This window comes from Diceros bicornis, chromosome 4, assembly GCF_020826845.1.
Source record: "Diceros bicornis minor isolate mBicDic1 chromosome 4, mDicBic1.mat.cur, whole genome shotgun sequence".
NCBI lineage: Eukaryota > Metazoa > Chordata > Mammalia > Perissodactyla > Rhinocerotidae > Diceros > Diceros bicornis.
In genome coordinates, this window is record NC_080743.1 from 22,682,266 (window position 1) to 22,694,619 (window position 12,354).

General features: G+C 38.0%; 2 protein-coding genes across 2 annotated transcripts in view; both read left to right on the forward strand.

The window, feature by feature from the left end:
* The window catches only part of CLCA2 (chloride channel accessory 2), a 38,152-nt gene extending 36,120 nt beyond the window's left edge, over positions 1 to 2,032 (forward strand). Inside the window, exon 14 of the mRNA XM_058537106.1 lies at positions 1,564 to 2,032. Coding sequence (XP_058393089.1) covers positions 1,564 to 2,006 — 443 coding nt within the window. The 3' untranslated portion in view covers positions 2,007 to 2,032. The remainder of the gene's footprint in view (positions 1 to 1,563) is intronic.
* Positions 2,033 to 10,187: 8,155 nt separating this feature from the next.
* Positions 10,188 to 12,354, forward strand: part of CLCA1 (chloride channel accessory 1) — a 29,989-nt gene continuing 27,822 nt past the window's right edge. The window contains exon 1 of the mRNA XM_058537113.1: positions 10,188 to 10,391. Coding sequence (XP_058393096.1) covers positions 10,230 to 10,391 — 162 coding nt within the window. The 5' untranslated portion in view covers positions 10,188 to 10,229. The remainder of the gene's footprint in view (positions 10,392 to 12,354) is intronic.

Consider the following 12,354-nt stretch of genomic DNA (forward strand, 5'->3'; position numbering starts at 1 on the left):
TGAATTTGAGGTGGCTTGGTTTTGCTTTTGGCTGGGGTTTGTCTATTTCACTTTTGCTCTTAATCCTAAGGCATATTCTGGAACACAATCTTTATTTCTAAAGCATTGCTTTCCTAGTGTTTTAATGGACATCTCAAGGTACTTACAAAACTGCTCTAATTTGGCAAAATTCACACTCCAAATCCTATATCTTCCTTCCTGTGGTGGGCATTAGCATAAAACTCTGCTCAGTTCTTCAGCCTTCTAGCTTTTTTTTTTTTTTTCTTTGAGCCCCTGATGTTTCACCCACATATGCACAATTCAGAGGTTTTTCAGATTTGAGAGAGGTTAATACACAGAATTTGGGCCAATCTCTCTCTGCCTCCCTCAATTTTCAGCCACTCTGGCAATCTCATACTCAGTCCTCTGGCTTCTCAGACCAAGAAGATAGTGGTTTCCTGTTCCAGCTATCTGGACTGGAGTGAGAGGTGTCCTCAGGGGAAAAACTGTATAAAAACATGAATCATTCCCAGAATGGTTCCTTTCTTTTAAGGCTTGTATCTGCTCTGGTTTCTACCTGTTTTTTATCTGAATCCAGTGCTTCAACATTTTTTTTTTGGTTTCTTTAGAGTTAATACCTGTTATCTGCTGGAGAGTTAGTCCAATAGAAGCCTCTCAGCCATTACCAGAAATAAACTTTACCTTTGACTTCAGTTAACAAATATTTTTATCACTTAACATTTATGTTTATATTTTGCTTAGGTTTTTTCCCCTCATATGGAAGTTTTTCATTTTATGTATTCAGATTTATCAATTTTTTTGTTCATGGCTTCTGAATTTTGAATCTTAATTAGAAGGGCCTTTCCCACTTCAAGATTATACTGGAATTCATCCATTGTTTCCCACTAAATACTTAATATTTTTATTTTTTACTTCACTTTGGAGTTTATCCTAAAGAAAACTTTTGTGGTATGGATCTAATTTTACATTTTTCCAGCTTTTTACTCTACTTTCATAACACCATTTATCAAGAAATTTGTATTTTCTGCCATTAATTTGAAGTCTACCTCTATCATATACTAAGTCCCAGAATGTATTTTGTCCTGTTTTTAGACATAAGTCTATTCATGCACCAGTACTTCATTTTTTTAGTTATTAAAGCATTAGAGCATTTTTGTATCTGATAGGGTTAGTCCTTCCACATGGCTATTTTTTAGGCTTTATGTGGCCAATCTTGATTACTCATTTTCCATTTAAACTTTACAATAAGCTTGTTAAAATATAAGTTAGAGGCACTTTTAACAGAATCACATAAAATTTACAAAATGACTTAAGGAAAAGTAACATCTTTATTATATTAAGTCTTACCATTCAAAAAATATAATAAGACTTTCCTCTTGTTCCAGGTTTTAATATGAGTTCTTATGTAGTATTTTAAAGTTTTGTTTGTACGCATATCTCTTGTTATGTGTATTCCTGGGTATTTTGCCTTTTTTTGTTGCTATTTTCATTAGTCATTTCTAATAAACTAGAAAACATACTCAAAAGTGAATTAACCTACCCATTTATATTTTTTAATTTCAGCTAACAGCTATGAAATAAGAATGAGTAAAATTCTAAAGAATATTCAAGATGACTTTAACAATGCCATTTTAGTGAATACATCAAAGCTAACTCCTCGGCAAGCTGGCACCAAGGAGACATTTACATTTTCACCAAGGCTTTTCACAAATGGACCTGAACATCAACCCAAGGGAGAGACACAAGAAAGCAACAGAATTTATGTGGCAATACGAGCAATAGATAGAAACTCCTTAAAGTCTGCTGTATCTAACATTGCCCAGGCATCTCTGTTTATTCCTCCAAATTCTACTCCTGCACTTGCCAGAGATCGTCTTATACTGAAAGGAGTTTTGACAGCAATGGGTTTGATAGGAATCATTTGCCTCACTATAGTTGTAACACATTGTATTTTAAACAGGAAAAAGACAGCAGACAAGAAAGAGAATGGAACAAAATTACTATGAACAAATGTACAGAGTACTTTCCTACTTAGATGTAAGACCCATGGCCTTTGAACTTTAAAAAAACATACTAATAAAGTCAAATTAATCTCAGAACTATTAAAAATGCTTTGAGTTTTTGTATAATACAGATCAGATTTTTACATGGTAAATAAAAGATTCTTTAAGAACATTCATTTTGGGGAGGAAGTTAGAAAACCTTTAAGTTTGGCTATGGACAAAATAATAAAAATTATTCTCCAAGGTAATGTCTTTAAAGGCAAAGGCAAAGTTGAATCAAAGAGGCAAGAGAAGCTTGGCTTATTGAAATGGAAAAATAGCCCCAAGCAGAGAAAAGAGGTTAGGTCTGAATGATGTAGTATAATTGTCTCTATGGAGCAATTGTTTAGTTACTTTGATTAATTTTTCATTTCCCCTTATCTGTTCAGAACAGCTTGCTTGTTTATGACTAAAGATCAAGCTGCATTTTATATATGAAGCCGCCATTGTAAAGTTCTTTACTTCTTGCTGTTTGGTTAACTACACTACAGATCAAATCCCACTGCTAATGCTTAAAGAGATCTGTGTTCACTGTGAAAGTTAACCTTAAAATGTGGGTATTACTCTTGTGCCCTAACACTGGTTTTGTAACAGAGGTCTATTGAATTACTTGTCTGTTAGTTTCCGCTCTCATCAAAGCAGCTTTCCAAGTTACTGTCTTAAGTGTTATTCAATAGAAATGGTTGTAGCTCTCATAAGGCTTCAAGTAAAGAACAAAAGGTGACGGGGGAGAGACTGACCTTTGGAAATGACTGACTGATTCTGGGGTTTTTTTTTGTTTAAATAAAACTAGGAATCCTTTCTCTATCAAGGGTTATTTACCTACGGGGTGGGGTGGGGGCAGCAAATCGAAAGAGGGAAGCACAAGTCACGAGGAAATAAAAATCATCTTTCATCTGACTTTACTTTTCTTATTCTTTTAATGAGTGATAGAATCATTTGCTTTATAGATTAAAGAGCTTAAAGCTTTATTGGATAAATACAAACAATAATGTGGAATAGATCTGTTTTATAACCAGGACCAATTAAGAATGAAAATTAAGGTGAGGCGGGAATTGTGGGGAATTTACACAAGAAGAACAAGAGACAGAGAGCATGAAGCCTTGGGTCAGAGACTCAGAGCAGTGCTGGGAAGAAAAACAACCAGCAAATCTCTCTACCTCGGCAGCCTCCTTGCAGTTCATACTACATCCCAGGTCTGGCCTGTTACATGCTAAGTCTCATAGTGCCTAAATTTTCCCAGATGGGAACTTCAAGTCCCTCCTTGGCAATCAGTCCCTCCTCCCTCTACTGATGTTACACATGCTAGCCTAGGATTTGTTTCTCTGTAGTTCAAAGGGCTGGTAAAATACTGAGATGGGGAGGGGCAAGTTTTAAATCTTCAAATATTTTACTCAATTTACAGACAGGAAAATGGAGGTTAAAGGCGTGATACAAAGCACTGTGCTGGTGAATGGCAGAGCCATGTAGGAGTAGAGCCAGGTTCTCATACCAGTCCTTCACTCATGTCTATTTAAGGTGTGGGAAGATGCTGGGGATTATACCTAGAAATATCTAACTCTTTCAAGACCAATTAGCGGGAGAACAAATCTAACTTTAGGGCACTGTGTTATTTCACAGTTTTTTTTGTTTGTTTGTTTTTTTGTTTCTTTTTGTTTTTTCCATCTTGTGGGTGCAGGAATAAACAAATGGACTTAAGTCCAGAAATTAGTGAATTGGAAGAGGCAAAACTAAGAAAGATTAAGGATGTTAAAATGACAAATTGAAATATATTACAGCAGGGTAGAAAGGGTGATCTTGTCAAGTGGATAGAGTAAACATTGTTCAGTGGTCGTGAGGGAGTGAAGCATTAGACAAGAAGAAAGACGTAAATTTGAGAAGATAGTGATTTAGAGATCCCAGCAATCATCAATAGAACAGAGCTACTGTAAAGGAGGTGACACTGATCTGAAACAAATGGTAAAGAATAGAAACAGACTAGAGTTAGGCCAAGGAGAATGAGGAACTATGAGGCATTGGTCTCTGGTGGAATACCACACGAATAATAACATCATTGAAGATTTGTTGCAAGAGGAGCAAAAATGGAGTCAGATGCTCAGTTAACTGGGAGAGTGGAGAAAAGTCTAGGGAGTGAAGGTGATTAGGCAAGTATTATTATTATCTTCAAATGTCAGAATAGTTGTTGTTATGCAGTAAATAGAAATTTGTTTTGGAAATTAAGGAGAATATCCTCTCCATTTTTTGCCTTATTCTTTCAGGGGTAGTAAAAGAAGGTTAAATCTGAATGGGAGAGAGAGAGAAGCAGGAGATAGGAGATTTTTAGGGCATGAGTTGATATAGCCTATGTACTGAGCAAATTGCTATTTATGCATACACTGTTGACTGCCCCAAAAGTGCCTTTGCACCTGCATGTTAGTACCAGAATGTCTACCAAAAATATTACTTTATTTGCTTTAGGCTTTGCCTTCTGCTATAATGTAATTATTTTTAGAAGAGCTGACCCCTAGATATATCATTTGTTTAAAACAATGTGACAAATCCAATCCTACTAATGGCAGAGTTGTTCAAATCAAACTAATTATCTTGCTGATAACAATTATAACTCTGGAAAAAAATTAAAACTCTTTGAAGGCACTGGACACTGACAAAAGCAGGTAGAAACCGGAGGAGATGTGACGCTTAAAAAAAAAGGAAGCAATCTAGGTGAGATCCACATTTAGCCAGCTTGTCCCCCGAAGGCATTCCCAGGTTGCTCAGAGCATCTGGATAGAGCTCAAGCAGAAAGCAGCAGTCTTACTGGATTGACAGGCCAGAACTAAGAGTTCTGGGGTGCCAAAGCCGTTGGAATTTGAGGGAGGAAATCCTAGAAAGGAAGCAACCACAAAAAATCTGCATCTTTTCAATTTTGGGGTGAGTCCTAAGCTGCAAAGGAATCTAATAGAAAACAAGAGCTTGGAGGCTAAAAGAGCTGAACAGAGATTTCAGCAACTGCCCAGTTCTGGGGAGAAAAAGTTTAAGGTTCAACCCCACCCAAGTTACAGGGGCTTGTGCTTCCACTGAAACTCTAGCAGGGCCACATTAGGGGTAAGGACCATGTCCCCAGACTAAGAGTTATGCTATAGAAACAAGGGCAAAACTGAAGTAGATCTGCTTTGACGAAGCGTAAAACCAAGTCTCTGCAGAATCCAGACGATGCACCAACAATTTAACTACTAGAATACAACTCAGAGGAGGATAACACAATACAGACTCTCCACAATATTTCATCCAGTATATAATAAAAAATTACTAGACATGGCAACAAGCAGGAAATGTGTCCCATCATTAATAAGAATAAAAATCTGTCAGTGGAAGAAAATCCAAAAATGATCCAGACTTGGAATTAGCAGACAATGAGTTTACAATAACTATTATAAATATGATAAAGAAATTATACATTATATATATTTCTTATGCTTAGTGTTTTCTCTGTTCTAGGAAATCTTTATACACTATAGTTGTGAAGATATTATCTTGTATTTTTTCCAGTTTATATCTTAACTCATATTTATATCTATGATTCATGATGAATTCATATTTTTATAAAGTAGGAGTAAAATTATTTTCCCAAACATATGTCTGGTTGTTCCAACATCATTTATTGAAAAGAACTCTCTTCTACCCACTGAGTTGCCTCCCTTCATTGTTTTACATATGCATTTGTAGAAAATCTATTGAGTATATATATGAGTAGGTATATTCTGTTCCCTTGATCTATTTGTCTATCCTTACACTGATATCACACTGTCTTAATTATTGTAGCTTTATAGCAAATCACTAAATCAGGTAATGGTCCTCTAACTTTTCTTTTTCAAGAGTGTTTGGCTATTATAGATATAGATGTATTTTCACATATATTTTAGAATAAACTTGTCAATTTCTACAAAACCTTGCTGGGATTTTGAGCAAACTCACTGAATATAAGATCAATATATAAAAATCTATTATATTTCTATATGCCAGCAACACAGAATTAGAAAATTAAAATTTATAAAAATACCATTTACAATAGCACCAAAAAAAAAAAAAAACCCTAGAAGTAAATCTAATGAAAAATGCATAATACTTCTACCCTGAAAAATATAAAATATGGTTTAGATCAATTAAATAAAACTTAAAATGAAGAGATATGCCATATCCATGAATTTTAGGGACTCAATATTATAAAAATGTCAATTCTCTCCAAACTGATTTATAAATCCAATACAATCCTATAAAACTCAGAAGATTTTTTTTTTGGTGGAATTGACAAGCCGACCCTAAATTTTATATTAAAATCCAAAGGACTTAAAATAGTCAAAATAATCTTGAAGAAAAACAAATTTGGAGTGTTTATACTATCAGACATCAAGACTTACGAAGCAGCAGTAATTAATATGCTACTGGAATAAGGATAGTCACATAGACCAATGGAACAGAAAGGAGAGTCTAGAAACAGACCCACACATTTGCAGTCACCTCATTCACAACGAAAGCACAACTGCAATTCAGTGGGGGAAATTATCGTCCTTTTAATAAATGGTCTGGGCCTATTCTATCCATAAAGGAAAAGAAAACAAAACAAAACAAAAATCTTGAATCTCACCATACACTACACAAAAAAATTAATTTGAAATAAATCACCGACCTAAATGTGAAAGGTAAAGCAATACAGCTTCTAGAACAGAATATTGTATGATATCTTCATGAACTTGGAAAAGCTGTCTTAAATATGACCCAAAACACACTACTCATGAAAGAAAAAATTAAATTGGACTCCATTAACATTAAGAACCCCTATTCATCCGAAAGCACCATTAAGGCAAGACACAAACTGGAAAAAGGTATTTGCAATACCTATATCCAACAAAGGACTCAATACCCATAACATATAAAGAACTCTTATAAATCAATACGAAAAAGACAACCTAATTAAAAATTGGGCAAAAAGACTCGAACAGGCACTTCACAACATAAGATATCCAAATGACCAAAAGTATACGAAAAGGTGCTTAACAATATTAGTCATCAGGGAAAATGCAAATTAATTAAAATCACAGTACAATATGATTCCATTCCCACCAGAGTAGCTAAAATTATAGACTGATAGTACCAAGTACTGACAGAAATGTGGAGCAATAGGTACAACCACTTTGAGAAGTGTTTGAAAGATCAACTAAAGCTGGACATAAGTACACCCTGTGACCCAGCAATTCCACTCTTGGTATATACCCAACTGAAATCAATGCTTATAGTCTATGGAAGTTTTATTTATAATAGTCCCAAACAGGAAATAATCCAAACGTTCATCAACAGCAGTTGGCAGGTAAATTGTGGTATAGTCTTACAATGGAAAAAGAACGTATTACTGCTATATGCAACTACATGGCTGAATTTCATGCAGAAAATGTTATGTGAAAGTAGACAGACAGACACAAGAGAGTGTGCTGTACATTTTTGTTTATATGAAGTTCAAAAACAGGTAAAATTAATCTATGTGGTAATGGAGGTCAGAATAGCGATTACCGTTTGGGAGTTTTTGACTAGAAAGAAACACAAAAGAGACTTATGGGATGCTGGAAATACCCTACATCTTTGATGAAAGTTTGTCTCTCAGGTTAACTACCTGAACCTCTGGTTTGTGTCATCTGACTCATCTGGGCTGCCTCTGACAAAGCCAGATCCCAGGTGCTAAAGTACGATGCTTTATGTGAGCCAGAGCCTCTGTGCATCTGTCTAGGCCAGTCTTGAGCACCAGAGAGAGGGGAGCTGCCACTCCAGCCCAGCAGAGGCCATGCTAAACTAGGCCCTCTTCCTAGGGAAGCAGAGAAGAGCCAGCAGGAGATGAGGCAACCGTAGCAGCAGCATGGACTCCACGGAGCAAGCAGCCAAGGCCAGCAGGGAAGGCCAAGCAAATCTGGGGAGGCACCTAAGCTGGGTCTATCATACCAGATGACCCCTGTCACAGGCAGCTGCAGCAGCCGCAACCCAACAAGGGCAGGGCAACTAAGGGCTCAGACTCCTCAGGGATGAAGGGTTGGGTTACACCAACAGGCAAACAAGCAACACAGATCAGCCAAAATACTGGCTCAATGTGAGGGAAATTGGTGATGAAGGAAGGAGATAATAAATATCTATAACGGCCTTGAGCTCTAGCAGCAGACACCGCAATTTATTTAAATAACTCTCTTGCTTTAGATATTTTAGGAGATTGCAATTGGCCACCACTTTGAAGGAGATTCTATGAATGATTGGACTTGTACCTTCTCTCAAGGAAAAAGCGAGACAGCTTGTGCTCACACAAAAAAATGCAAACTCTACAGTATAGTATTGGAGCTAGATAGTATGAAAGAGTATGAGTGGATGTGAGCAGTTCAAGGGATGAATTGTACTGGACTTATCTTATTGACCTCCTTAGATTTTCTTAGTCCCATCAGTCTACTGGACCCTCAGTCACTTGCTCCTCCTCAGTCACTACTCACTCCTTGCAAGCCCAAGTGGTTCCACTGCCAGAGATCAAGCCGGCACCACTTGGAATCCTTAGCTCCTTGTATATCACAGGGCATGGTATCTCTCTTTCCAAGCAGCCGCTGAAGCTTGACAACTGAACGCTGGACAACACAGCCAGGAAGTTCAGGGGAGTTGATCACCTAAAGGAGATGAGAAGGAGCCAAACACTTTCCCTTTCTTCCTCCAATGGACTGTTCCAAGGCATGGTTTCTTTGTATAGCCCATTAGGAGATATCCCAGATGGCAGAGCAGGTGCACCTGCAGGGTGGACTGTTGGGTCTCTTCATTGTACCAGTGTGGTAACACTTCACCTTTCACTACTTCCCAGCCATCCCTGACTCATTTCCCCTTCCCCTCACTCTCACTGCTCTGGGATTAAACTCTCAAATCGTTAGCACATAAGCTAGCCTTAGGCTCTGTTTTCTAGGGAATCCAGGAAAGATACACATAGTTGGGGGTCTGAGACATGTTAGAATCTAAATTTTTTATGTCATATGTACAATAAATGCAGACATTTATTCAATAAGCATTGAATAAATTATTTTCATATGAAAGCATATTTGGATCATCTGGACAACCACTTTATAATTGAGTACTTCCACTCTATTTCAGTGCTTCACTTTCGATTGCTTAAAGATTAAGCACTTAAGCAATAAATACTAATTGTTAGAAATAAGTACTAATTTAAATTTTATGAGTCAATGTCAAAGACAAGGAACAGACAAAATGAAATCGATGCTTACCACCATGCGAAGACCAAATAAAGTCATGGGATGAAGGGATATTTCAAGTAATTTGAATGCAGGAAGGTGGTGGACCAATTTGAGTTTCCATCTGAGGTATGGAAAATTTAAAAGAATCTATGTGGTAGATGGCAGTCCATAATTCATAGCCTGAGAGACATTAAGTTTCAGTAAAATAATTTCATATTGTTAATTTGAATTTTGTTGACTGATAGGAGCTATGGAACAGAGAAAGGAGAGGACTGATGAGAAAACTTGAGGGAGTTTGCTTTGCACAAAAAAATTTTATCTTTTCTCTCTATTATAAAATATTCAGTAATATCTATGTTGCTTGCTAATGCTTTTGGTGCAAGTGGATTGTCTGAGGCGTGCACCAAGAGGTGCTGACGTTATGTCAAGATCAATGGGGATAAAAATAAAGATCACCACGAGGGATAACTGGATACATGATTTACACTTAATGAATGCTTATTGAATACACAGAACAGTCAGGTCTCGGCTGGGCAGGTGGGGGCTGGAGGGTGGCATTGGGTGAGCCAGTGTCCCTGGCTGGGCAAACATTTGTAAGAAGTAAACATCTTTCAATGGCCAAGCTGCCTATCACCTGTGAGTCCTTCCAGGGAACCGGATGTGGGCGCCTCACCCTCATTCTTAGCATCTGGCACAGGCGAAGTCAAGGCCAGCGAACCTTTTAAAACAAAATATTTAAAAGTACACAGAATTTGAGACTAAGCTTTGATTACCCTCATATTGGAGATAAACGCAATAGTTAAACAATTTTGGATCAAGGGGTTTAAGTCCTTGGTAAACTACCTCTGATAACTTGTGTCTATATGTTCATATAAATAGGGGTAAAGAAAGCTGCCTCCAAAACCAATACTTCCCAAAGAGAGAAATCCAAGGGAGAAGTACAGCAATGGGGTCATTTAAGAGTTCTGTTTTCATCTTAGTCCTTCACCTTCTGGAAGGGGCCCTGAGCAATTCACTCATTCAGCTGAATAATAATGGCTATGAAGGCATTGTCATTGCAATTGACCCTAATGTGCCAGAAGATGAAACACTCATTCAACAAATAAAGGTAAGTTCGAAATGATAATTATCCATGCTTTTTTTTAAAAAAAAATTAAGTATAATATTGTGATAGAGGGAACATGAGTTCTCTAACCCCAGTTGTGTGACACTGGCAAGTTATTTTCATGTCTGAGTCTCAGTTTCTTCAGCTGAAAAATGTTAATAGTAACACTTAGCGATTAGGATTCTTTGCGAGATGAGATATTAAATGCAATGTACATAACTCAGGGTTTGATACATTGTTGATACGATGACGTCTACATTTATTGGCTGTGGATGATTTCATTGAAAATTATTTAATTCTGCACCAACGTAGAGCCCCCTACATTTGGCAGATATTGTGAGATGCACAGAGGATACATTCCTTTGCCTGGTTTTACCATTGGCTTATATCAAATTCTCCTTTTATTCTCCTACTTGTAACCCCCTTCTCTGTGATCCTAATACAGGAGCCAAGGATAAAATCTCTGACTTAAGAACAACCCTGACCCTTCCAGTGGGAAGAAACCCCGCATTTTACCAGCTCCAATGGAAGGGATTCTCTCAGGGCTGCTGAGTGGCCTCATCTCACCTGTTACTTCTTCTGCGGGAGAAGGAAAAACTAGCGAAGAAGGCTCTTGCCGTCCTGGCAGAGGTGTCTAATTGTTGTAAGGTGGAGGGGTTAGAGAGGTCATATACAACAACGAACAGCTAAGAATAAGAGGGAAATGCCTTACAAAAGACACGCTAGAGTCTAACTGTAGCATATCAGAGGCAGTATTGTGTAACGAGCAAAAGTACTGTCTGTAAAATGGGAGTAAACAGGGGGCCGGCCCCCTGGCTTAGGGGTTAAGTGCGCGCACTCCGCTGCTGGCGGCCCAGGTTCGGATCCCGGGCGCGCACCAACGCACCGCTTGTCCGGCCATGTTGAGGCGGCATCCCACATACAGCAACTAGAAGGATGTACAACTATGACATACAATTATCTACTGGGCCTTTGGGGAGAAAACGGAAAAAAAGAGAGGAGGATTGGCAATAGATGCTAGCTTAGGGCCGGTCTTCCTCAGCAAAAAGAGGAGGATTGGCATGGATAATGCTCAGGGCTGATCTTCCTCACACAAAAAAAAAAAACCAACAACAAAAAAACAAAAATGCGGGTAAACATAAGTACCTTCCTCATAGGATTTTGTGAGTATTAAATTTAACAATGCATGCATATAAGGGAAGCTGGGTGAAGGATATACGGGAAGTCAGCACAATGTCTGCACATCTTCTGTAAGTCATCTGTAAAATTATCTCAAAAATTAAAAAAAAAAAAAACTTTAAGAATGCAGTCATAGAGCCTGGTACATAGTAAGAGCTCAGTAAATGGTGGGCAAAGTAATCAGTCACCAGTCCCTCTTTTAATCCTTCTTGATGGAAATGAGTCACCCGTCTTAACTAAGCCAAGGGGACTGGGGCTCGCTTCTGACCAAAATTTCTGAGTATGAGCTCGGAAGTTAATATGGCAAGGACTCCCAGCGTTGTCCCAAAGGTTCCTTGCTCTGAGCAGGAGCAAACCCAGAAAAATGGAGTCTGGAGAGAAACCACCAAGAGGAGTTTGGGGCTGGAGAATCGCAGTAGTTGAGAGAGGAGGGGAAGCTTGCCCATTTAACCTGAAGACTGTCAGATATTGCTGCCATCAGTAAAAGGAAAATTCATACCTTTTGAAATCTCTGAACAATCAGAAACCTTGGGTACGTTTTTGATTGCCTCTAAACTTGGAAATAGCATCAGCAAAAATGAAGGAGCCACTTGGAGCAACAGACACAGAAAGTGTGGGAGAAAAATATGACCAGCAGGTTTCTTCTCTGGCTAGACAGTCAGTGGGGCTCAGGAACATACCAGAAGGAGAACAGAGATGCCTTGTGCCTAATGACAATGGAAATTTGTATTTATACGATGCTTTAGAGCTTTCAACGTGCTTTCATCTCATTATTTCTGGGGTTTTC